Here is a 27,888-nt window from a genome sequence, read left to right on the forward strand (position 1 = left end):
AGTATGTTAAACTTTTGCTACGATAATAATCACATCCCAAATGTCTGTGGCTTAGAGATAAGTTTATTTTTCACATACTGAAAGGCACTGCAGGCTTTTTTCTGGGAGGAGGGAGGATAGGAGACTCCGTTGTTTGTGTAGTCACTCAGGGATGCAGCTGAGTCAAGGCTCTGCTGTATGTAATGTTCGTAGTCACTAAACCAGAGAAGGAGAAAGAATGATGGTCTCGTTTCTTCATTTTGGTCCAGCAATTGCCCATATCACATCTGCTTACACCCTAATATTAGAACTAGTGACGTGACAAAAGGGAGATGTAATCTCCATGTCCGTGGAAATAGAGGAGAACCAGATGTTGGTGAAGAGCAATGTCTGTCACTCTCACTTCAGTGAATAAAACAGAGCTTACATTCTAGTAAGCCATCCTGTATGTTCTATTAAACATTTTTTAAAATTTTACAATAAAACGGTAAGAATTACCTTAGGGTGAGATACCTAAGACTTACCCACTCAGTGCATTTTAATTCATGATGCTTTGGACAGCTTAACATAATATGAGTTCCTATTTTTATGTGTAACTAACAAATAATAAATATACTTACTTGAAACTACTGTAAAATTGATGGAGAACGCTTTGTTTTGTTTTTTTAAAAAGGTGCATCTTGTCAAATGCCAATTCTTATGGTAAGAGTCAGGGTTCTTTGTTCAATTGATAATGTTCACCACTAAAAACACGCCTTCTTTGCTATACACTTGTTAACTTAAACACTGATAAACTTTAGTCATTATAAAACGAATCCTTTTAAAGTCTACAGTGTTCAGAGACCAAATACTGGGAATATGCTAGTGAGAAAAAGTAGCCATGATGGAGCTTGCAGTCCGGTAGAGGGGACAGATATTAAGCAACCACACGAGCTATTATGAGAATTAAGTGATGCACTGAAGTCCTTAGAACAATGCCTAGTGTATAGTAAGTGATGAGTAAATGTTAACTGTATTGTCATCATCCAAAGATCCTTGTAACTAAAATATAGAAAATGGATCGGAAGTAAAAGAGAGAGGACTTGCGTGGACTCATTAGAGGAATATTGTAGTAGTTGATATGAAAAAATGAACTTAGACTAAGTGGTATTGTAGAGATAAACAAATATGGAAAAAATGAATTCAATGTATATTCAGGAGTAAAGTTGATGAGACTGACACCATCCAACATGCTACATACCTTACTTATTTTGTTCATATTCTGTCTCCAACCACTGGAATGTAAGCTCCAGGAGAGCAAGAGTTTTTGTCTCTTGTTCATTGTGTATCCTTAGCAATAGTAATAGGGCCTGGCACTTAGTGTTTAGTAAACATTTATTGAATTGAAGAAATGGATTGCGTGAGAGGGAGAAGATGATGTAAGGATGACTATCAGATTCTTAGTTTGTGCTAGTGGATGGTATATGTTTCCATGTCTGAAAGAAGGACCAAGTCTTGGGAGTTAAAGTCATAGGTTGCCTTTTAGATGTAGTTTGAGATGCCTTTGAGACTACCAGAGGGAGACGTCAAGGAGGCAACCAGATATAACTGTCTGTAGCTCAGATGAGAGTCTTGGCTGGTATATATTTGTATGTTGGTTGTAATTGAAACTGCAGGTATGAATGAGTTGAGCTAGGAAGAGGGCGTAGAGTCAGAAGCGAAGTGTGCCAGGGAGTAAGCCTTGAGGAATTCCATCACTGAATAACAAGTGAGGAGACAAAGAAGAATGAGCCAAGATAGAGGTGGAGTTCCTGGGCAAGGATGTGATAAGAAATGCCTAGGGAGGAGGAGTTCCCAGAAGGAGGGAGTGGTCAACATTGCATACTTAAGTGTCCTAAAGTTCATGGCACTATTTATACGGTCTAGTTTACTGGTACACTGCCAATTAAATATTGATAATATTAAATAATTCACTAGCTCTCAGTGATATTAAATGAATTCTGATTACAGGACAGTAGGGGTATTTGAACTCAGAGAGTAACTATATTAATTTTTTCTGAACTATTAGTTTCTGAAGGAATAATGATCTCTTTAGGATTCACAGATGCTTTTTGTAGTCATAGCGTTAGAACCTGCCTAACTGGGTAGATCCTTAGGTATATTCAACACAATTGTTTCTTGACAAGTAACCTAATTTATTCTGCAGTAGGAAGGCTGAGGAAAAAGATGCTCCTGTACAAGAATTCTCTGTAAATGGAAAGTAATGTTCAGGATCTCCTTAGGTTTCACTAAGATTAAATTTCCTGTTTGAAGTGGAATGTTTCATTAATTAGCTTTTATTTGTCTCCTTCAGTTAGAAGTCTGTTATAAGTGTGCACTGTTTTGGAAATATTTGCACCTACTTCCCATATCTAATTTTACCTTGGACCATTATTTTGGACTAAAATTTATTTTGGTTTACTTTTCGTTTTCTTAAGATATTTATTCACAAAAATGAGAATGTATTTTAGAGTTTTCTCAAATAGAAAATATTCTTCACTGATGCTACAAATTTTTTTTTTAAGATTTTTTAAAATTTTTTTCCTTTTTCTCCCCAAAGCCCCCTGGTAGATAGTTGTATATTCTTAGTTGTAGGTCCTTCTAGTTGTGGCATGTGGGATGCCGCTTCAGCATGGCTTGATGAGTGGTGCCATGTCCGTGCCCAGGATTCGAACCGACGAAATACTGGGCCGCCTACAGCGGAGCACATGAACTTAACCACTCGGCCACGGGGATGGCCCCCTGATGCTACAAATTTAACAGAACTTTAAAAATTCATTTAAGAATATTTGCTGGCAAATCATGTTCGTACTTTTGGAAGCAATAATTTCCTGTTAAAAGTCTACATTCTTACACTTCTTTTAGCGAGTGTTTTCTTCTGAGAAAGAATTGTAGTGTGTTCCTGCCTATGGATGTGGCAAGCATTGTTTTCAGCCAGCCTTCCACAGAGGCATGTTGAACGCTCTGTGTGCATTCTGTGCAGCTCAGTGGTTGATTGTTGGAGGGACTGGGTCCACACTGCCAGCTATTATTCTGCTCCTCCTGAGTATTGCTGTGTCTTGGAGGAGTGCTAATCCGCAACTCCAGGCTTTTCTCTTGGAGAGTGTTTTCATATGTGCACTGTAATTCTAAAAGCCATGTATCTTCTCAAATGGAAAACTTAGGAACTCATTTGTTTTAAGTTGGTTCCAACCCACCTTATAGTCAGGTATGTGCAGCTAAATCTGACCTTGGGCTTTATGTGATAGATTCTTTGAGCACAGAGTTAGTTTTACTCAACATTTTTCTTCAGCGTCAGTGGAGCCTAATATGTTGTCCTTGATGTTCAGACAGAAACCATGGAAAACCTCTCATGGAACCATAGAGAAGAGATAGTTTCCCTGGGGCACTCAAATTCTCACCTTTCCTCTGACCTTTGGTTTCTTTTTCTTACTGCTATAAAACCTTGGTTTATGTAACTCTTCAAACTCACCCACCTACACTTAGACTAAATCACCTTTTTACCACTTAATTTTTATTGGTGCTTTTGGGAAGAAAGAGAATAGGATCGTGTGATTTAGTGGCTTGTGATTTTGGGGGAGGGCAACTGCTGAGGAGCAGTAGGTAGAAAAGACTTTATGTAGATGATAGATGTATTTGCTTCTAGTCATTGACAGACAGCACAGCATTAAATTATAGAGGATGTATTAAGCTTAATTAGGTAATGAATTTCCCAAGTTGGAATATTTCCATATCATTATTAAATGGTAGTTATTATAGATAATTCTCTTGGGTGATCATCTTTTTTAAGTGAGTTATTTAAGCAAAAGACTAAATCAGCCTTTCAGCTCAAACTTTTCTAGTACATTAAAATTTTAATCTTACCTATATGTTAGTGTAAAATCCTTCTGAGGACCACACACTTGTGCTCCCAGAAGAGAGAGACTGTATAAAGATAATGTGGATTGCTTTCAATTTCAAAATTCCTGAGTACCTGCTGAGCCCTTCCATCACCCCACTCCTGGCATACTTAGAATGTTGATTATGGGTGTGAAGGGATAAAAGTCTTAAGAAAAGTTAAAAGAAATCTCTTTTGTTATAGGTGCTGTTTTGTTTTATTAATCTCATTCACTTTTTCAAACTTTTTGTTTTGCTTTTAAACTTTAGAAACGACATAAAGCTGATAATGCAGTGAACAGGAAACAGACACAAGGTAGGAATTTCACATTTTATTTCTCTTGTCTGTCAAATACACTTATAATAATATATACAAATCACTGCAATTAAATGTAATTCAATTGGGAATTCTGTGTATCTCTTAAGTTTTTTTCCAGGGTAAATTCTTGGTTTGTAGCATTTATTAGCATGACACTTAAATTCACATTAGAGTGATTGTAATATTTTTGAAAGGTAGCATTTTTAATATATATAAGTGCCTATAACAATGTGCTCTCAAGTACTGTCCATAAAATTTGCAGTTGTTTTGACAGCATCAAATGCTGCAAAATGTCTTTATTTTGTTTGTGATCTATAGATGTTATTCTAGAAAATGTTTATGGAGAATCAGATGTGATGTTGCTTGGGTAAAAGGCATACTGGAAGCACTTTGAGTTATGCTGTGCTTGCAGGTGATAGTTACTCCAGAAATAAATAAAATTGTTAAAACCAAGCAAGCTTCTGGAAAGTACACGGCATTTTGCCATGGCTGTTTTGTTGTGGGTTTCATTTTGACACAGCCAAAACCAAAATGACCTTCAACATGAGAAAATAGATCATCATGTGCTCAGATTTTTGAAAAATACCCAGCAACATGTGAAAGAGACTTCTTATCCCATCCCTGAGCTCTCCCCTTCTGAGAATCTCATCTCTCTCTGAAGTTCTCTGGTGTGAGGAGGATCAGCCATGTCTGCCAAAATTAGCTGGTAATTAAAAATAGTAGTTTTATATTGCTGTGATTTTTATCGGATGCTGTCAAAATGCTCTGCTTCTCACCATCTTCCATCAAAGGGATTATCTGTTGATTTTTGATACACTGAAAAAGGTATATTTATTAAAGTATCACCTGGTAAATTAATAGAATATTTACTGGGATTATATTATTTATTATGGGACATATGAAAAAGTATAATTTGGGAACCATATAAAAGCAAAAGGTAAGAAATGATTTTGTGTGGAAAATGAAGGGTTTGTATTACATGATCTCAATGTCTCCCTAGATTTTATAATGGTTCCTACGTCAAATGCTATATGAATTCAAAAGAAGGAGAGAAAATTCTGGGGTAACTGGAGCTAGATCTTGAATTTAAGAAACCTTTGGATGAGCAAAGTCACCTAGGGCAGACATTACGTGTGGGTTGAGTGAGAAAGGGGGAAAGGAAGTTATCCTGAACAGAGATGAAGATGATGTTGAATTGCTTTGATGAACCATTACGAGAGTACCAGATGGAGAAAGGAGATTCATATCAAAGGGAAGCAAACACATAATTTAAAAGGTAGGCCAGAGTCAAATTTTACAAGACCTTGAATGGCAGGCCAAGGAGATTCCAACTTTTCTTGTGTATACTGAGTAGCTGTTGAAGGTTTACGAGCCAAAAGAGACAGGATGAACATGCAGGTTAAAGATGGAGAGCTAACTGAAATAGAGTAGGGGCTGTTAGAATACTGGCACAAAGCTACTCCAGGAGTTTAGGTGGGAAAGGACAACCATAGGAATTGAAAGAGAAAAAACCCAGATGTTTCTGGTGCTGTTATTTTTGGCGATACGCAGTTTTTGCATTTCTTGCCATGTTGCTCAGAATATTCAGTAACAGCTTTTGAACCAAGAATATGTAACTGTTTTTCTAATACATAATGTTTCTTGTAGCAGAAGACTCCTATCTTCAGAGACTAGCAGTTATTTTCAATCCTTGGCCCAAGAAGTCAACGCTGTACAGTTAAGAATAGCCGTCATAGCTATGATGATTTTAGATTACCACACCTTATACTGATGGCTTCTCTGATTTTCCAGGGATTTACCTACTTCCAGAAATACTCCCTTTTGTCTACTATTCAGAGAAAATATTCCTTCTTGGTTATCATTCTTGGGTTATCAGTTCATCGTAGATTGGCAGGATTCGCTCTATGGCTGAAAATGAAGAACAGGCGAGTGAGAGGGAAGGCTTCTACATAAAACTTGTGTCAAAAGGAAAGTATTAGGACTTACCAGCTATAAAAGCCATTTTAAATCAGCAGAATACTTGGGAATCCCATATCCAAGAAATTATGGCTTTTAGTTTGATACTTGAAATTCTTTTCTAAGACAACAGTATCTCTTTTTTTCTTTGCCTGGTTTGAGTATGGGTCATTTTCTTGGTTTTGCGGTTGATAGGAGATAACAGAAGTGTTTGAGTAGGACACTTTTTGCTGTCAGATAACTCAAATTGCTTAATGTGAAAGCCATCTGTTGTCATTAGACAAGAATGAGATTCAATTTGCTTTCCTGCGTTGAGGCAGGAATGGATGTAGGAGTAGGAAGGGGGGGTATTTGTGTCAGATAATTAATTTTTGACAGACATTTGAAGTATTTAACTTAAATTTTTACTTTCTAAATGTTTACCAAGACCATGTAATATGTAAGAGGACACCTTTCCCTCAGATTTAAATATTAATCCTTCTGTATTCTTAGAGAAATGAATATTTTCTCTCCTTATTTTGCACTGAGGCACTAGAGTGATTTTTTTGTCTGTCATTCCCTGGCAACTTCAGAAATATAAATCCATATTTTTATTTACAACATTTTCAGCCATTTAACTGTAGACTAGTGCCTGTCTCATGCCTCATTTTCACCCACTAATGAACTCAATCAGAGATTAAATTATGAATTTTGGACCTAACTCAGGACTTCATAAACTTTACATTTTGAGCCTATCATCAACACTTTTGGATACAAGCCATTTCTTGTCCTGGAGATGTATAAGTTGTTAGGTTGATGGTTCCGTGAGCTGGCAAATGCGAATTTGTGTATTATTCTCTGAGGGCCTAGTTGTCCAGGGAGGGCAGAGTAAATTGATGCTCAGAAGTTCAGAGAGAATGAATCTCGATGAGTTCTGTGGTCCGCTCCTCCGAGTGAATTGTGACTGCTTCTCTTTGCTCCTGTATTTCTCTTGTGTGATGGTTATGTGTACTAGATGGGAACACTTCAGAGGGCAGGTCTGCGCTCTTACTCATCTCTGAGGTCTCCATGGCTCCTAGCCGGGGGCCTGTCCTTAGCAGGTGCTCTGTACGTGCATGGCAAATGAATGATGAATGAACCACTCTCCATATAGAAACTTGAGTACAGATAATGAAGGAAAAGGAGACTAGAAATGAAAGGAGCCTTCCTGAAAATTTATTATCTGGGGTGTGAGCAAGATGAAAAGCAATATTTTCATAACAGCGTCCCCAACCGTTTTTGCAGACATTGATAAAATATTAAAGTGGTGGAAGTCTTGCCACCTCTTTACCTTCTCTGTCAAAGTCATCGTATCATTGCTTTACCCTGCTTTGCCCGCTGTGAACACAGTACTATGTCCGCTTATCACTTCCGTTACACAAGGCGCCAGAGCACCGCCATATTCAGAATGCCCTAATTTTCCTCGCGTCTAGATATACCTTCATTTTCTCTGTTTCTGACCCCAATATTTAAACTCACAGTGCTTGACATAACTTCCTCCAGGTTCTACACACACACTGGAGGCAGTCTCTCATTATTTTCCCTAAAATGGGTGGTTTTGCCAAATTTAGCTCTGCAGGAAGTTGTAAATTATAAATTTGTAATTGTCATTATAATATGTAAATTGAAGCCAATCCCCATGTGAATTTATGGTGGTGGGTAAGCTAGTTCTCTTTTAAATTGTAAAAATATGCTTTCATGTGTTTGTGAAACGCTCTTATGGCCAGCATGCCAATGTTTCAAGTGGAATGACAGTTTCACATAAAATCACAATACTGAGGCCTGGGAAAGGATGGGGTTCAGGTGTAGATGAAGAAGGATATTTGAGAAAGTTAAAAATACCTCCTAATAGAATAGATTTGCTTTTTAAAAATCTCAGGTTTGGATATAGTCCCTGAATGGTGGTGTGTACACATTTCAGGTGAGAATGTATGGAGATACCTGTGGCATCAGGCAGCCCACTGATCACCTGATTTGATGCTGTATTTGAATGAGGGTCACCATTACTACAGTTAGATTGTTTAATACCTTGTTTTATCATATAGTAGGCAGTAGATTAGAATAAGTCTTTGTTTAATAAAGCAACTTTGTGGGGCCGGCCCTGTGGCCGAGTGGTGAAGTTCATGTGCTGTGCTTCAGCAGCCCGGGGTTTGCCACTTTGCATCCTGGGCATGGACCTAGCACTGCTCATCAAGCCATGGTGTGGCAGCATCCCACATGGAGGAACTAGAATGACTTGCAACAAGGATATACAATTAGGTACTTGGGCTTTGGGGAGGGAAAAAAAAAAGAGGAAGATTGGCAACAAAATATTAGCTCAGGGCCAATCTTCCTCACCAAAAAAAGCATTAAAAAAAGTATATTCTAAATAAATAAATAATGCAATTTTACTTTGTTTTATTTTAGGAAAGAACAACATGAAATTCTTTTAGACAAGGCACATAGCTAAAAATAATAGATCTTGTGTCCACCTATGTCTTCTTTCCCTGGAGCTACATCAGCCTTTGCTGAAAGAGAATTGAGTTGATAGTGATTGATAGGCACTAACAAGGCCTCTTCCTTGCAGGGCACATAGTTGCTTATCTCCCACTGGAAACCATTTCACCTTTAAAGTCCTTTGTGAAAAAGGAGTTGAGTTGGTGAGAGTTGAATATATTTTAGGTTGTTAAGCCTGAAATGACCTACTAACAGGGCTGAGTCCATCTGGTTCATTTCATTTCGGTGCTGTATGAAGGAGACTTGGTATTATGCTAAGAAACTTAAAATAGCGCCACTTTCCTGGCTTATTGAAAAAGCCGGTGTGCTGCCTTTTTGTCTTCCTGGAGGTATCCCCACATCTGATCCATTCAGTGGGACAGAACATATACTCTGCCACCATGTACATCAACTTACCTGTAAATAGTTCTTAGAACGTATTGTTTCCATGATCTTAAAAATTGAGCACATATATGGCCTAAATATTTTCAGACACCTGTAAGATTGTAAGTATTTTCAAATTATCACAAAGATTTTAGGGTTATATAAATTGAACTGGTTAGATATTTTCAACAGCAGCTCTGGATGGAGAGGAGGCATTTGTTTGTGGGGAAATACAACCCCGGATTGTCTTTCATTTGCCTATAAATAAAAGCTGCACACCCAGGAGCAAAACCCACTGAGGAAATTCAGGGACATAAAGTGAGAGAGGAAAAACAGGTGTGACTCAAAGTTAGAACATTTATTTCACTTCAGTAAGTCTTAACGTCTCCCTTGTGTGAGACCCAGTGCAGAAAACGCAAAGAAACGAGTCTTCATTCTTGCCCTGCAGGAAATTAGAGTCTGGTGGGGAAGATTAGATGCCCACTGATATTATAATACAAGACAGAAGAACTAATAAGGGCTAAATGAGAGAGGGGGGGATTCAGAAATTCATTTGCAAGGTTCATGAAGGACAAGTGGCCTTGCAGTAAGCAGAGTTATCAGAGTGGTAGCAGTGAGTGATCCAGGAAGAAGGGGGAAGCGTGAGATATATTCTGGGAATAGCAAATAGTCTGTTTTGGCTAGAGCATTAGGATGCCTGTCAGGATGGAAAGGCAACTTAGGGTCGTATTTTGGAGGCTTTTGAAAATCAGGATGTAGGACTTGGAGAGAATTTCTGAAGAGGATGGCTAGGTTCCCGGTTGTAATTTTAAAAGAAGAATTTGACAGCTGCATGAGGAGGGGGTGAGGTGAGGCACAGAGAGATTGACTTTTGATGAATTAGGGAGGAGGACTAGGGTGATGACGATGAGAAGGCAGAGGAAAATACACAGTGGGTAGATTCACCTGGACTTGGCAAAGGAGAGGAAACCCTATCAAACACCAAATGCTGCTAAATTAAAAGAGGGCCAGGGCTGCAACACCCACTCAGTCAGCGTTGAAGAAGTCACAGTTCTTAACTGGAGTTCCAGGTCTAAACTGGAGAGCTGCTGTGGAGCTGTGAGAACTGAAGCCCAACTGCAAGGAATGGTGGAGTGATTGATTGGCGAGGGAGATTTTTCTTTCAAGTAAAGGAAAGAGCAAGTGAGTCATGCCTCTGTGAGCAGGACTGAAGGAAAACATTTTGAGAAAAGGGGATTGCCGATGCTTGTGCTCTGATCACGTCCTCTCACCTGCATTGTTTTTTATGTCACTAGTTCTCACCCCTGGATTTTCTGTAGGCCTCGCATGGGGCCCCAGATTTCATTCTTAAGAAATCCTCAGTGATACTGATGCTGCTGGTGAGGATCATTGTTAAAAGTTTTATAAGTGAGTTGATACAAGTAGTATCAACTAATTGAAAATCTACATACAAAATATGGACAGTGGAATTTGTGAAGTTCCCTTTATCCTTTGTGTCAGTGGACTCCAAGCAGGTCATTGTTTGACTTGACCTTTATAGGCAACTTCATGCAGGAGACTTGTGCAACGTCACTTTGTGCCAAGAGGTTTTTGCCTTAAAATTGTCTTTGGAAGTAAAGATCTACATAGTGAATGAATTGATGCTTTAATGTGGGTATGTTGGTTTTCCTTCTTTGCCCAGTTCAAAACCATAGTCTCAGCTGCCATCTTATCTTTCTCGATGTGCTGAAGTTCCTCTTCAGTGTTTACTCTCAGATAGGAAGTGGAGCATACTACCTTCTCTGTGGTTTCTCTGTCCTCTGTGACATCGGTAGTGCCCATTGTCCTTTTGGATAACTTGCCTCTTGTTACCCACTTCAAGAAGTGGGTTGATTGCCTAGAAATGGCACCCCATTGACTTTTTCGGTAATGACCCCAGTGGTGGACCATTTTGATTGCAGTGGTGAGAGCTTCTCTCAGAGAAGCTGGTGTTAGATGCTACGTGAGCACCTGTACCTCTGCAACGTTTGAGTCCCGAGAGACTGCTGGTTTCTCCAGGGCCGTTGATTAGGGAATTTCTAAGGGACTCTAACAGAATGTTTTTATTTCAAAAAAGAAATCTATTACAAAAAGCTGTTAAGTAGTATCCTGATAAATAAAAACAGGTTACATTTGTTTAAAGGGAGCTCTCCCATGCATACTGTCAGACTAATTAGCCCATATGGAAACCATAGCAGGTGTGTTTGTCTGGAACTGTGGAGAGCTGCGGAAGCTTGCATTTAAAAGAATGAGCTGTCAAAGCACCATCAGACAGGTCCTGCTCCTAATCCTGTGATAGCTTGCTCTCCCTCTCCGTCACCAGGCATCACTAATCGTCTCCTCCACGGCTCACCTTCTTGAACTCTTATACTCTAGAAGTGTAAAGTAGGTGTACTTTTGGCCCAAGAAAGCTAAAAGCTTAGCAAAAGACTCAGCATCATTTTGTGCTTCATTTAAACCTGGTTGGAGCTGGGTCAGAGGAGGTCAGTGATTAAAAATAACTAGGTTGCTATTTTAGTCACCAGCTTAATATATGTGATATTGTTCATTTTAATTGTTGTACAGTTGAATGTTTAGGAACCAGTTCCAAAGTAAAGACAAGCATGAATTATGTGATTGACGTTTTATCCTTGGCCAGTATTCAAGCCTTGATCTGTATACACACCTTTTATATGTTGTGAGCTGATTTTTAACTTCACTAGAATGCTGTATTCTCTGTATGCTAAGACGGGTCTAGCCTCAAGTTTGAAGAAGCTATGCACTTCCAGTCTTTATTTCTGTGTCCTGGTTTTGTATTTCAAGAACAAAAGCAATGGGAGGTGGAAGGGGTAGGAACATAGTCTCAGTTCTAACAAGCCTCCAGACGATGCTGATGCTACAGGTCCCTGGACCATCTGTTGCATAGCAAAGTTGTGCAGTACATTCAAAGAAATGATCCTCTACTTAGTTCAAATTCTAACTCAGTGTAGGACACTAAGGTAATTTACACTTTGATTAATCCAGGCCACTGTAGCCTTCATAATAAATACCAAATACCCATCAGACTGACAAAATTCAAGTGATTCGGAACAATTTGTAACTTGTCTAGGTTTATAGGCAGTGGAACTTCATACATTGCTAGTGAGAGTGGATTGCAGTAGATTCTTAGGGAAGTAATCTGGTTGTATCTGATAAAAGTACAAACGCAGGAACCCTGGAGCCAGCAATGCTCCTTTTGGGATTCTCTCCTATAGAATACAATCATCGTGTAAATATATTTCAGTGTTGTTTGAGGTGGAAGTCAGAATTTCCATCGAGAGGAGGATAATAGAATAAATGATGATATGCTGCTGTGTAAAATAATTGTTTCAAAGCTGGACTGAAATTGCTCTATGCTTAACTCTGGGAAACATGGAAGTGTGATGCTGAACCTTGGCCAAGAGAAGGACAAGATGGATTAGCTGGTGATTTATAGTGTACTGTATAAGGTTTGAAACTCTCCTGGAGGCACCCAAGACCAGCTTCTCTACTTAGTTTAAGGATGTCTATAGGTTGATGGCTTAACCACGTTTAACCTATTACACAGTCTGGCTGGGCTGATTGACAAGGGGGTATAAAAGACCCCTTGGAAACTTTTTCCCAGACTTCCCTGAAATTAAGATTTATCGTACATACCACGGAGGTTCAAAGTCCATGTCCTAGTGAATGGGAAGGGACCTTGGGGAACTGTGCCTAGAAGTTTCTCTGGCCCCTGATGCTTTCCTGGGCTTTTATTTTCCTGCTGTATCATATCTTCTACTTTGATTAAAGATTTTTGTGAATATATCCTGTGCACTCTCATTAGTTCATTCAGTTATCTGACGCATTGTAACGAATGCATCCATTCAATGGGTTATTTTTAAAAAATAGGTTGTCTGTATGCTTTGTCCTGAAAGCATCTATGATATGTTAAGTGGAAAACCAATTTGCAGAGAAATAAGTTTTTAAAAGGAAAGAAAACAAAAGTGTATATTTACATGTTTGTCTAGAGAAAGGTATGTGAGGATGCATCGGTTAGTGTTCCTTACCTTGAGAAAGTGGCATGAGATGAGGAGAGAATGCCAGCTTTTCCCATATATACCTCTCTTTGGCTTGTAAGAGATGTACATTGATTTTGTATTTTGACAGAAAACACTGTCAACTGAATATGTGTTTAAAAGTTTCTTAGATTTGCAAAATTTTGCAGCAAGCCACACTTTCCAGTTTATCTCTTCAATGATGAACTGAGAGAAGATGTTTGGATGGAGAGTGAGGAAGAAGAGAGTGGGACGGTGTCCTGTTTGGGTGGAGGCAGAGATCCCCTAGGAGAAAGGGGGACAGGTTAATTGAGAGAGGGAAGTGCAGAAAGATCAGTTAGACGAAGGAGCTCAGTAGGTTCGAATGTGCAGAGAGAAGTGATTGGAGCAAGGTTGAGGGGAAATGAATGAGTGCAGAAGATGGAGAAATGAAGCAGATTTGGAGGATTGTTTTTCATGGTTCCGTGAAAGTGCCACAGGCGTCCACCCTTCTTAGTGGAGCAAAGACTTCCTGGCATGGTCTGCTGAGTTTGGGAAGCCTGTTGTGACACTTCCATTCTGTTAAATGGAACTCAGCAGAGTGGTTTGTGGCTATTTTTAGATGTGAACTAACAAACATATGCGAAGTGGCAGCATTTCAAAGAGAGCTAGTTTAGATTACAGAGCTGGAAGGGGTGGCCCTGAGCTGACATCAGAGGACACTTCTGTTAGTGCATCTAATGGTTGCATAACCATTTCCAACTGCTCACACTGGAATAATTTTAGTAACTTATAAAACTGAGAAGTCTATTTTAAGCAAATGTTTAAATAGCTCATTTCATCTTCTTATGTAGCTGTTTTTATTGAGTTATAATTCACATACCATAACATCATTATTTTCAAGTATACATTTCAGTATTTTTTAGTGTATTCACAAAGTTATGCACCCATCACCATCTGATTCCAGAATGTTTTCATCACCCAAAAAAGAAAGCCCATACGTGTAAGCAGTCAATCCCTGTTTCTTTCTTCCATGAGCCCCTGACAACCACTAATCTACATTCTATCTCTACAGATTTATCTATTCTGGACATTTTATATAAGTGGGATCATACAATATGTGGCCTTTTGTGTCTGGCTTCTTTCACTTAGCATGTCTGCAAGATTCACCCATGTTGTAGCATGTAACAGCATCTCATTCCCTTTTATGATTGAATAATATTCCATTGTATGGCTATACCCCATTTTGTTTAACTGTTCATTAATTGATGGACACTTGAGTTGTTTACACTTTTTGGCTATTATGAATAATGCTGTGATGAACATTTGTGTACAAGTTTTTGCATGAACATATGTTTTCAGTTCTCTTGGATATATACTTAGGTGTGGGATATCTGGGTTATATGGTAGCTCTGTGCCTAACTTTTTGAGGAACTGCCAAAGTCTTTTGCTATGTAGCTATTTTTTAAACACTTTGTGTATGTTGTTTTTAACATGAGATCTACTAGGGAACAGGGCTGTATCTTTAGTAAATCCATGTAACTATTATCGTGGCTTCCTATGGTCTCAAACATATACGAACATCAGTGGATCCAGCTTTCCATCCAACAAGGATTTACTGAGCACCTTTGTGCCACTGCATCATAACACTGGGAATACAGCAGTGAACAGAGTAGAGAAGGTTCCTGTTGTCCCAAATCTTACAGTCTAGGGGAGGAGATAGTTCTTACATAAATCCTCTCTCAACTACATACATGGTGAAACTGTCATAAGTACACTGAGGGAAAAGTTCAGGAAGCTCATTTAGACTTGAGGGTAGTGGTAAAGGAATAGGTGTCAAAAAAATGTCCCCAGAGAAAGTAGTGTTAAAGCTAAGATCCAGAAGATATGTGGAAGTTTTCTAGGTGAGGATGGAGGGAGTGAGTGTTCCAGTCATGAAAACGTGTGAAGGATTTGAGGCAAGACAGAGCATATTGCTTTCACCACGGAGAGTGTGTGGAGCGGGTAGAGGGAGTGGTAAGAGATGGTGATGGAGAATAGGCAGGAGCTGCTTCATCAAAGGCCTTCCAGATGTTGGGACTTATTTTATGAACCAAGGGAAGACAGTTGAAGAGTTTTGATCCAGGAGTGACCTAATCTTGTATGTAAATGTATGTGTGTGAGGATATATGGATTGATACATGATAACCTATAATTGTACATATATGTAAAATCATTCTCTGTAGTCATTATAGCTATAATGTAGAAACTAAATTTAAAAGAGATCAAGAGTGAATGTGGGAAACTAGTGGAGAGGTTAATGCAGACCTCTAATGCATCTCCCAACAGAGATGATGATTGCTTGAAGTAGGGGTGTTGGTGATGGTGGAGGAGATAAAACCTGGCAGAATTTGAGATGCTTAGGGCATAAAACCAACAGGACATTTTTAGTAGTAAAAATTATTCCTGATTTTCAAAGATTTTTCTTTTTGCATAAGAGCAGAGGAGTTTAAAAATAAACAATGAGGCATATGAGCACAATAAAGCTGGCCCAAATCATAATGCAGCATTGTTAACAAACAGAAATTAAGTTTCTTAGAAAATATTGCTATAAAAACAACTAAAAATCTCTACCCGAATTAATAAGTGAATTTAACAAAATTACAGGATAACAGGGTCATTGTACAAAAGTTTAATTCATTTCTGCATACTACTAGTGATCAATTGGAAAATGGAGTAAAAAATACCATTTAAAACATAAGAAAAAATTCATCAAATATCAAGAAATAAATCTAATGAAAGACCCATACACTGTAAACTACAAAAACGTATCTGAGAGAAATTAATGAAGATGTAAGTAAATGGACGGATATAGCTTATCCACGAATTAAAAGACATGAGCCCAAATAAAAAACCAAAGAGGTTTTTTTAAGAATTGGCAATTAGATTCTAAAATTTATATGGAAATGCGAAGAACTTAGAATAGCCAAAACAATATTGAAAAAGAATGAAGTGGGAGAACTTACCCTACCTTATTTCAAGACTTACCATAAAGTTACAGTAATCAAGATGGTGTGTATTTGTGAAGATATGCAAATTGATCAATGGAATAAATAGAGTCCAGATATCGATCCACCATAGCTCATGTCAATTTAATGGGAAAAGAAAAGTCTTTTAAACAGAATCTCAGATATGTTGATTGAAAGCTCAATACAAAAATACATTCATAGTGTACGACTCAATATTTATGGAAAGCAAGACTATGGTGACTAATTTATTTTTGCCTCTGGGGGGCAGAGGGATGGATTGTAGAAGGGCATGAGGGATCTTTCTGAAGTTCTATATCTTGTTCTGAGTGGTGGATTCACAGGTGTTTATAATTTTCAAAACTCATTGAGTGGAGCACTTAAGATCTGTACATTTTGTTGGAAGTTATAACTTGATTAACAAAAAATCTCATGAGCATGAGCCAGGCAGGTGCCGCAAATAAGGGAAGCAGTCTGGGAATAAAGCAGCAGGAAACCATGAATATGGTGCAAGACTGGTGAGCCCCACCAAAAGAGGGGCTCATTGGGGGATTATTAGCGCTGTGATTTACTTGATGCAGAGGGTTCAGGCTTCATCTCTTCTAATATCGAAAGAAACTGGATCTAATGTTTTTGTACCTGTAAATTATCCATCCTGCAAATATTTATCGAGTAGCACTTGTGCCAGGTACTGTGCTGTTTCCAGGGAATTTAGTGTTAAACAAAGCAAACATGAGCTTTTCCCTCATGGAATTTACTGTTGGGACTGACCTTAACTTACTCCTTTTTTTACGTACTAGGAGCTGGGCTGTCTACCTCACATTATTCTCTTTACTGTTTTTAGTTTTATCTCTTAGTGTCTATTGGAATTTTCCATATTACACCACAGACACATAGGAAAAACAAAGGTATACTGAGTAACTTTACTGTTGCAAAGCAGTAATGAAACACTAAGAAATATCAACCCCTCTATCATACATTAATAGTAGCCTCTTTCATTTCTTCTTAGTAAACCAAATATGGAAACTTTTGCACTTTTGCATTATTATAAAGCCAAAGGTGCAGATTGTCTGTTGGTTTTTGTGTTAAATTTTTACTAACCAATTTAAAATCTATTCCTTCTGTGCTTGTGTTTTTGTTTGTTTGTTTTTGAACATTGCTACTGTTACGGCTTCTGAAATGTTTTTTAAGCTTGTCACTCCCTTTTTCACATCCTGTTTATGGCTTTCTACTCCAGCTGAATCCTATAATTCTTCTGTGTGCTGAAGAAAGCCCTTGGCAACATCAATGGGATTGCTCTCTGTTAGCAATGTTTTATTGTGGGATCTAAAATGTACATTGGTTGTTCCTAATTCTTTGTATAATTTTTCTTATCTTTACTGTCATAATTAGTAAAAATTGCTACTAGTGAATTTAAACTGTTCTTTTAAAATGATCATTTCATCAGAAATAGGCTTTTTATAAGTAATAAAAATGATCTTAAAAATGTCGCCTTTTCTCTTCCCAGTGTTGAGAAATGGTGCTTGGGAAATTGTTCACTGGGAAAAGGTAAGCATTGATTTTTATTTTGTTCCAGGTGAAGGAATGCATAGAATACTCTAGTAGATGTAATTTTGGTATATTATATAAGCAAATATCAAGAACTCCACTAATCTGAAAGCTATTTAGTAATTAAAATTGTAAATATACATGGCGTCTTCAGTTAAACTTTCCTTTACTATTTCTGCAACATGCTAGAAAGACCATTATCTTGAAAAGTAATATTTAGAACTTTTTGTTTCTTTCATAGTATATTTTGAGTACTGTTGTCATAGATTTCATTTAACCATGAACTGTTTTGTGTTGTGATTTTTTGCTTTAATCATCTACTGTCCAAGTAAAAATAAAAATTAGAGTTCTGTTTTTTCACATTTGTATATTTTACTGTACATTCATAAATGGTGACTAATCGTTTACACACTGCTAATTCCTTAAGAAAAAAAAAGTCTTACTAACTAAATGTCATCTTCTAATGAGCTGGAGATCAGTTTGTAACATCAAGAGGTTACTTTGCCCGTAGGACTTCTAACATGGCAATTAGTGAGTTGAGTCATAAGTTAATAAGTATTATCCAAGTGTTCATAGGCTTTTCAGACCTCAGTTTCAAAAGGTAAGCAATTATTATTCGTTCTCCCTTACTTCTGGAAGAACATTTAACCTCTAGTCATCCCCAAATGAACAACCTGTGTAACTTGGTAAAAAACTTTTGGAGGTGAGGCCACTCTCCCCAGGGTTCTTTGTTTCTGAGAGTGCTAGGACAACAGAGGTGTAGCCCACAGTCCGTTTATTTGCACTCCAGTGTTTCCCAGGAGGTTAAAGACCATGCCCTTGATTCTGTCTTGGGATGCTCATAGTCATTCTTGCATCCCTGCAGAGAATAAGATTCTTTCTGAATTAATTGCATTTTTGTTGATTTTAAATCATAGAGATTGACATCTCCTTTTCCAGATTATTTGAAAATTCACCACTCTCTCTCTTTGGTCTTTGACATAAAAGTAACAAAGGAAAATACCTTGATTGTGCTTTCCTTATTTCTGTAATAGTCACCTCTGTGGCAGAGGAGCAAGATAAAAAAAAGAAAAAGCTCAAAATACTGTTTCAAAAAAAGTTTCTTTTATGCTCTTGTCTGGCACTTGTGGATGTGAACATTTCAGAGAGAAGACAGGATATAATCAAAGAGGATTAACTGAATTTTGTTATAAGTAAATTTCCTTTACTAGGGTTGTCAGTGTAGTTAATATAAATGCATATCCTAACAAATTGACCAGTCTCTTCTTACCTAGAGTTCTTGTTCAGAAAATAAACAGTTGTAAAATCAAGAGATAACCATCTACTACTTTAAAATTAACTTGTTAAAATGTCTTATTTTCCTAATAGACTGTCATTTTTTCAAGATTGTGCTAAACCACCTGAATTATTGTAACTTACTTTTTCAGTTTTTCACAGGCAAAAAAATCAAAATACCAGCCCACGATTACCCATAATGATAGGATTTTCAGTGGTCTTGGCAGTCAGTGCCACACCTTACCTGGGCATCCCACCTTGAGATACAGAGGGATAGAATTTAAACTGTTGCCAAAAGTCATCCAACCAAAATGAGCTGCTGTTACTTAATAATTAGAATTAGGTAATTAATTAGAACTAATAAAGTTGGCTCAATGGTGAATTCAGGTAAATATTCAAAAATTAACAGTATTCTTTTGTTGGCTTACCAAGTTAGAAAAATATAGTGAAAAAGCGATCTCATTCCCAGTGGCATGTGAGATGCTTATAAATAAAGTTAAAATACGTATATGACCTTTGTAAAGAAAACATCAAACTTTAGGTATTAAAGAGTCATATAAATGTATAAATATGTCATATTCCTAGAAAAACTAAAAATATCAATTGTTCCAAAGTATTGGTGTAATATAATCCCAGAGAAATTATCATTTTTTCCTCGGGTTGACCAAATTATTCATCTTAACTTCAAAAATAAACGAGAAAATAAAAGAATATTTTGGATAAAACAAAGAATAGTGTGGAAGGATTGACTATAAGTAAAGGGGAAAGCAAAAGTTATTAAAGTAGTGTGGATCTGTTGCAAAAGAAAAAGACAGACATTGATGAATAGAGTAAAATAGAGTAGAATAGAATGGAAGAGAATGCCTTGAAATAAAGCCCATTTCATATTTGATGAAGGAGGCAAAAATCATCAATAAAAGGATTGTTTAATAAATCATGTTGGGATCACAGATTACTGGTTTCAAGAAATAACAGTTTATATCTAAGTCACAGCCTATGCTGAAATAAATTCCAACTGGCTAAAAGAGTTAAATTTTAAAACATTGCTTTTGAAAAACAAAGAGAATAAAAACTTTAATAAATATTTGGAGAATAGCAAGATCTCAAGATCTATGGAATTTGATTATATAAAATTTAAAACTAACACACAAAAAAAACTGCCACGGGGGCTGGCCCAGTGGCACAGCGGTTAAGTTCACACGTTTCGCTTCTTGGTGGCCTTGGGTTCACTGGTTCGGATCCTGGGTGCAGACATGGCACCACTTGGCAAAAAGCCAAGCTATGGTAGGCATCCCATATATAAAGTAGAGGAAGATGGACACGGATGTTAGCTCAGGGCCAGTCTTCCTCAGCAAAAAGAGGAGGATTGGCAGCAGTTAGCTCAGGGCTAATATTCCTCAGAAAAAAAAAAAAATACCACAAATAAGGCAGAATATGGAAAATATTTGCACCTATATAAAAAGGAAATAAAAGCTGGCAGTAGGCAAAAAGAAATATAATAAGCAATCAGACTCAGTGTAGTATTCAACCCAATAATAAAAGTATAATAAATAATATTGATCTCATTTGGTATTTGTTACCACACAACGGGCACCATCTGCTCACTGTGAGGTGAAAGCCAATCGTCAAGTGGCAAGATGGTGGCAAAGAAACAGCATTTTATTCCAGCTTGCTAGCAAGAGGGAAGATGGCTGACTAATGTCGAAAAGAACCATCTTAAGGGGGACACAGAATCTTGAAGCAGTTATATAGGCCAGTGGGTTATAGGGGAGGGAGTTAGGAATGTTGACCCAGGAGTCGCCACACTAGATCTTTCAGTTTTTCGTTGATGATGGCTATCAGCATAGACTCTGTTCGGGGGTCATCACATTCCTGAGGAACTCGAAAGGATGAAGTTATCAACTTATCGCAGCTGGAAGGTACATGCACAACAGGGGTCATAAAATCTACAGAACAGGTGGATCTCCTGGAGAGTGCATATCCAGCTGGGTTAATTAGGCAGAAATCATTCAAAGTTACAGTATGGTTTCTTTTCTACAACATGGCTTCCCTTATGTCAACCTTGTATTGAGCCAATACCATAGTCAATAAATAAAAACAAACTCATACTTCAGAATTTTTATTTTTATAAGTATTTCATTTATATACTGTGGTGAATTAGCAGTTCTTCATACTGACAACCATAAAAAGGGGGTTAGGGGAATTTATCCCAAGAAAATAATCATAAAGTGAGGAAAAACCTTGTATATGTATAAAAATGTTTACTGTGGCATTATTTGTAACAGTGAAAAGTTAGAATATGTGGATATCCAACAGTAGAGAAAGGCTTTATAAATAATGACATTCTACACTCTGGTATATTTTGTGACAAGTAAAAGCTGTAATTTCAAATGCTGTGGCAACACAGAAAAATTTTATACCGTTCATTCAACAAATATTTATTGAGCCTATGTGCCAAGCAGTGAGCTCACAGCAGCAAGCAAGATGTATGAGGGTTCCTGTGTCATAAAATATAATTATAGATGAGAAGAACAGGACGTGTACACTAAGATGCCGGCTATGTAAAAATGGTTTATTGAACACTAAGTGGATAGACATGAAAGCAGCATTGCTTGTTGGGTTAGCCAGATTGTGGGGCACGTTCTTTCTTTAGCTTATGTAGTATTCTGTGCAATTAAAAATAAAATCAATAAACCAAAACCAAGAGTCTGATCCCATGCCAAGGTAATGTGATAAACCTTAGTGCAAATGGGCTTTAGTTCAGGGTTTTTCCTTTCTCTGCCTTTCTAAACATGTGGCTACTGTGGTTGCTTTTGAATGGTTCTCAAAGGACCTACAAATTTACACAGTGTACATCTAGTCATTCATAGATGGGCAGACTTCACCTCTCAAACATGAACAGTTCATCTTGCCAGTTATTATCCTGAAGCCTTTTCACTCTGGCTGAACGTTAAGTTGCAAGTATCTGGTTTTTAAAGAAAGTATTGCAATTACAAAGCCCTATTCAAAGCACTCCATTTCCACTCTTGAAATGTAAACAGATGGCTTCTTTGGTCTTCTCACAAAGACCGGTTCTTCAAATTGAGATGCAGCTGAGTCTGTTCAAAGGTTTTTGAGATAGTTCCAGGTGGAGAATTTAGGTGAAGAATCTTAGAATCAACACATTCCTCTGGCTTGTAGATAAGATGGTGTGGTGGGCTGTCTGCATGTGTAAAACTCACGCTATACAGCTGCTTTAATGCATGAAGTTTCCACCATGAAATGTATTTCTTTGGACTAAAAATTTGTTATCTCCAAAATTCCCTAGTAAAAATATAAATATGCTGGGGCCTACAATTGGACAAAAACAGATTTTAAGTCAGTTTGATAAGCTTACGCTTTACATAATACTCAATTATAATTACTAATGTCAATGACTTGAGAAAGCTCAAGGTAGTGGCCTAAAGCCCTAAATATTTCCTTCAGTATTTGGGAGACTAAAACTGCTTTGTCATGATGTTCCTCCAATTAGAACATGTGGTCAAAGAATTTTTGCACACAAGAGGCAATTAAAGTACAATTCAGTGGTAACTAAGGTAGCATTCTCTCCGAGTGCCTTGTATGCAAAGAAATTATATTTCTTTACCTTGCTTTCAGTGGGTACTCTCGGAGTACTTTCACAACACTTTAAGAGCCAGTTTATGCCTATACTTGCTGTTTTTTATTTCCCTAGTTTGCCCTTTTGGGGGAAGGGGCTGTTTGATTCAAGGTCCCTAGCAATTTGTCAATTTTCAGGTGGTCCAGATTTCAGCTGGAATAAATCTCTTTTGAATTAAGGCATCCAGAGCTTGCTTACTTGGATAACCAGCACACGTACCACAGATGGGAAGACACCCTGCAATCTTCCCTAACCTACTCCTCCCCTGATGCATGAAGTAGACCACTGTGGGCTGTGTCTGCAATCATTTCTTATTGTGATTCCCACTGAGGACACCATTCTCTCCTCTCCCCAATAAAGTGTTATTTTAGGATTCAAGGGGAAGTAGGGAGGGGAAAAAACAAAAAGGCTTTGCCAAAAAGAAAAAAGCTTTTCTTCTCTTGATTAAGTATTGAAACTTATTTTTAGATTCATTAGGCTACTAAAAGAGAGGGCAATATTTCATGATATAATGGGTTGACTATGAGTGTAGTTTGGTCAACAAGCCAAGTTGTTACTTAGTTGGAGTTGTAATGTTTGCCAAAAGCTCTGTGACAAACCTATCCCTTAAATTACTTCTAACAGTTTCTGACCATAGTATATCTTTGATTTGTTTTCAAGCCAGGCTCACAAAAAAATGCTAACATGTAGTAAAATGAGAAAGAGATTAAGCTGGGTTTTTAAAATTTAAAATACAGTGCCAGTTTCACTATATTTACTTATGCAAAATCAGGCTTTGCAGACAGTCAGATGTGGGTTTAAAGTCTAAGCTCTTTCTCTCACTGTGATCATGGGCAAATAACTTACAACCTAAACCTCATTTTCTTCCTCTCTAAATTATGAGTTATAACGCCTGTTTCATAAGGTCATCATAAGGAGTAATGATCATATGGATGATAATTTTTCCAGTTGTATTGAGATTTCCTTAAACTGGGTAAATTTCATTTGATAAATTCTTCCTTTTTATTTTTATGTCAAAGGGAGAGAATATGAGAAGTTGAGATGTCAATTAAGTGAATAGAATGAATAGATTTATTTTATTAGGTTATACAGCTGATAAAACAGACACAACATTCACTTTTTAAAGGATTGCCCCATGCTTGGCCTGACTCCTAGATCATTTTATGCCATTTTGTGAAGATAAGTGGTTTTTGTTTGCCAATTACAATTTTTACTGTATTCTATGCTTAAGTACAATGGGTTGTTTATTTGTAACTATCTTTCAATGCAGATAATTAACCAATTCCTAGTTTTCTTTCAGGTAAATGTTGGAGATATAGTTTTAATAAAAGGCAAAGAGTATATACCTGCTGACACTGTACTTCTCTCATCAAGGTAGAGATACCTACTGATGCTCAAACAGTGTAGAGGATGGTTTCTCTACCCTGCATTGACCTTATGATTTCTCCAAGGAAATAAGGAATAAACGAAGAATTTTAAACCTCTCTAACAATTTTGAATTAAGCATTAAAAAAATTGATTGGAATTAAAGGACTCTTTCATGTTTGCCGTATAGAATAAGTGATAGGTACTATACTTTATAATTAAAAAGGTATAATTACAATTAAGAGTCTACTCTCCCTCTGGATATGTCCAGATCCTTTTGTGTGGACCACTAACTCTTGTGAGATTTCCTGTTGTTTATTTTATATAATACATGGATTGGGTTCTATTGATTTTGTCTTGCAATCCTCGTTCATGATAAATTCCTTTATGAGGCATTCGTATATCCCTCCAAAGATTCTTGATCTTTATGGTGCATTGGTACAAGAAAATGGATGAATGATTTCTTTTTTCTCATCATATCTTTTGAAATGCCATACTCTTTCAAGAAAAAAATCAAAGTACTTTGCTCTTTAAGTTCTTTCTGGTACTGGATTTAGATAATTTTTGTTTTACTCATATTTAAGATAGTCATGAATTAGTATTCAGAACATATGGCACTGTTACCCTTTAAAGAATGTCACTTTCAAATGGTTTTAGGTTTAAAAACTATAAAACTAGTCCTACTATAAATTAAGAAAGAATGTTTTTAATGTTTTAGAGGTTGTTTATCATCATTTCCTTGGACAGTTTTATTTGTAAAATCTACATGTAAATATGGACAGTGTCCTTTTTTCAAAATCTGTTTAATCAGGTCATTATTTAAAGTGGTTGGACTTATGACAAGTTAGTGAAACTTAATTGAGCAAATAAGAGTTATCTAAATATTTATAAAAGTAAGTGTATAGTTAAAGTAACTATAGGTAGTTATATTTCCATATTTTATAGTCAGAAGCTTTTTGTGCCACTTACCTATAGGTTTTGATTTCAGGAAAATTAAAATTAATAGGTTTTTAAACCAGTCTTTATGCTATTAGTTTCCTTTGCTTATAGCTTTATCAGGCTAAGTGTCTAAAACAAATAAAGGTAATGGTCCACACATGGCCATGTGAGAATGAGTTTAGCAGTGGGCTTACTGTCATTATCTCAGGTACTGGGCAGCATCAGGTACCAGATAGAGCTCTGCTTAGAAAGCAGAAAACCAGAGTTCTTATCCTGGTTTGGTGATTTTGAACAAAATACTTAACCTCTCAGGCCTTGGTTTCACATCTTTTGAAGTGAGAAAGATGCATTAAATGATTAAACTCTAATATTCCCTGACTGTCCTATTTGTTTAAATAGATAACCTTTCATTTAAGTTTTAAGAATGCGTAACCAACAGAACAAAGTGCCGTTGATGGCACTAAGTAAAAGTTTGATAAATGTAACGGATGATTGACCAACTGAATGTCATATAACGAAATTCAAAATGATAGTAAAGCATTCCAGCAATTTAAGAGTGCTGATGTTTTCCTGATCAAACTTATAATAGAGATGTAACTTATAGAGAGCACTATATATGCTGAAGCATTAATTACAATGTTTTTTGTATACTCAAAAAGATGAATATAATTGACTATACTGCCCTGACTTTATACTTAATTCTAAGTTGAAAGTTTTCAAAATATTTTTCATCTCCTCTATCCAATCCCAGAAACTCCCAGTAAGCTCTATGCTTGTGTTTCTTAAACTTCAGAGAATTTTACAGGATTTATTATCTCAGCATTAAAAACATTCACTGGTGGCTACCAATATTGGTAGATCAGAATAGTTTCTCTATCTTAATATGGCATCCATGGTGATTAACATCCTCTAAAGATTATTATTTTTACAAGGATTATCTGATTCACTGTTTTTTGTTATTTAGTAGGATTCAAAGTATAAAGCTTTCACTGTCAGATATTTCTATCCAAGTAGCAAAATACTACCTTTCAGTTGTTTTGGTTTTTTCTCAAAAGGTTTTTGATTTACTTGTCTCTTTTGAATGTACATTAGCCCTAAGAAGTACGTAGAAGTTTTTGTCATCATTTAACAGAAAGAAGAATTTTGACTTTGTCCTGTTTTTAGCTATTTCACTTTAGCTGATAACTAGCTTGAGGTTGGAGTACTTAACTCCTAATCTAATATGTTCATTATACCACCCTGTCTACTATCAAAATAAGGACATGGTGATTTTCACCTGCAGGTGAGCACCATTTAGTAGTAAGCATAAACAACAGCTTATAATATTTTAATTTCCATATATTTTTCAATTATTAATTACTAATAGTGCATCTTCTTTGAGGCAATTCTAAATTAAAGCATAAACCTAGTTGAAAGTTACTGTGTCTCATTGATTTTCTTTTTGAACTAAAGAAACTGCAGTTTTAACCTATATATGGGTTTGGAAAGTATAGAGTAAAATAACTCATGTTATTAAATCAAGTCAAAACAGGTTCTTGGTGTGTCTATTTCATGCCCTCCCTGAAAATTTAATCCTCGATTCAAAGGCCTACCCTCCCAAAACAATGCATTACATAGGCTTAACATTAATTATTAAATAACTCAAAAGGCTGCAGTTACGCCTTCCAGCTTCCTAAGATCCATGTCTTTGTAGCTTTGCATTAAAATTAATAAGACATTATACAGTTAACTTTGAAAACAGTTTGAAATCAGAAAATGTTTAATAACGTAATCTTTTTAGGATGTGTGTAAGGGGGAGAAATAGTATAGTATACTTTTTTCTCAAAAGCCTAAAAAGTGATTTCCACGGTTATTTCTTTTCTTCTTGGGTAGGAAAAGACATACAATAGATGGCTTAAGAGTCAGGAACTGGAAAAAGGAAAATCTATAAGATAAAGTAGCTTTCTATATAAAAATGTTTTTATTAATTTGATATGATATGCTTCTGAGTAAACTTTTAAAAATTAAGCTTTTGCATTAAAAATTGAAGATTGGGCTTAAATAAGTAATCCTCAAATATTTAGGTTTTCTTGTACCTTTAGACCTGATCAAATAAGTTTTGAAAAAATTGACATTAGACATTTTTATTAACATGTATTATTTTCTATAATAATTTCAGACTTTCTGTCTCTTTTGTCCATTTGTTTGTTTTTTTCTCTGTTATTCATTTTTTTTCCGTTTTAATTATTTTAAACTGGGACCTGTAGGTGGCAGTAGGGGAAATAGTGAAAGTGACCAATGGGGAACATCTCCCAGCAGATCTCATCAGCCTGTCCTCAAGGTTAGAGCCACTGAGTCGTACAGGATGTGTGTATGTGGATCCTCACCCTACACCAGAGAACAGTTTGCACCCAACGCTGGTTGAGTTCTGTGTCTCTTCCTTAAAACACAAAACTTTTTTTCATCTCTTGGTGATGGACATTTCACAGATGTTTTAAAGGCCTTTTATGAATACAATGTTGGATGACATTCATCCCTCAAGTGAAAAGATTCAGCTCCTATTGTTGTCAATAGGAGTCCATGAGGCATGCCAGTAAAGGTAGATTTTAATTTCCTATGCATCATTAATGTACATATTTAACAACATGCCTGAATACTAAGGCTTGATTTATCACCTCTCCACGACATTGTTTTGAACAATGTTAAACTTTACATGAAAAAAAATTATTGAGAAATTTTTAAGATTTTAAACTTTTGTCTTATTCTTATATTCAAAATTTTCTGTACTATAGAATCCCTTCAGCAATTATGACTTTAATTTGGGCTTGTATAGGGTTTACAGAGGACCCCCTGCACAAAGCTGGATGTTGTACATTTTCTACCGCATGCTTTGGGATCAGTGCTTATCCCACTTGTAACTAGTGACAAAGTGCACGTTACTGTGATAAGTTTCAGCTGTCTACTAGTGTCTGTATTGTGATATGCATCTTGTTTCATTTTTCCACTTACTAATCAAAAAACCTGCTTTGCCTCTCTGACTGTAGTTTGTGTTTTGGATGTCATCCTAATTTGCTGAAATATTTA

The 27,888-nt window shown here is 36.7% G+C and overlaps 1 protein-coding gene across 5 annotated transcripts in view; it reads left to right on the forward strand.

Annotated features, from left to right (window-relative positions):
• Positions 1–27,888, forward strand: part of ATP8A1 (ATPase phospholipid transporting 8A1) — a 221,318-nt gene that overhangs the window by 33,970 nt on the left and 159,460 nt on the right. For 2 of the 5 annotated variants that reach the window (XM_014857150.3, XM_070505962.1), the window contains exons 5-7: positions 4,144–4,189; positions 17,569–17,609; positions 23,822–23,895. In XM_014857150.3, coding sequence (XP_014712636.1) covers positions 4,144–4,189; positions 17,569–17,609; positions 23,822–23,895 — 161 coding nt within the window. Of the gene's footprint in view, positions 1–4,143; positions 4,190–17,568; positions 17,610–23,821; positions 23,896–27,071; positions 27,146–27,888 lie in introns of all 5 variants that reach the window. The other 3 variants (XM_014857151.3, XM_070505961.1, XM_070505963.1) reach the window with 2 other exon arrangements.

The sequence above is a fragment of the Equus asinus genome, chromosome 3, assembly GCF_041296235.1.
Source record: "Equus asinus isolate D_3611 breed Donkey chromosome 3, EquAss-T2T_v2, whole genome shotgun sequence".
Classification (NCBI taxonomy): domain Eukaryota; kingdom Metazoa; phylum Chordata; class Mammalia; order Perissodactyla; family Equidae; genus Equus; species Equus asinus.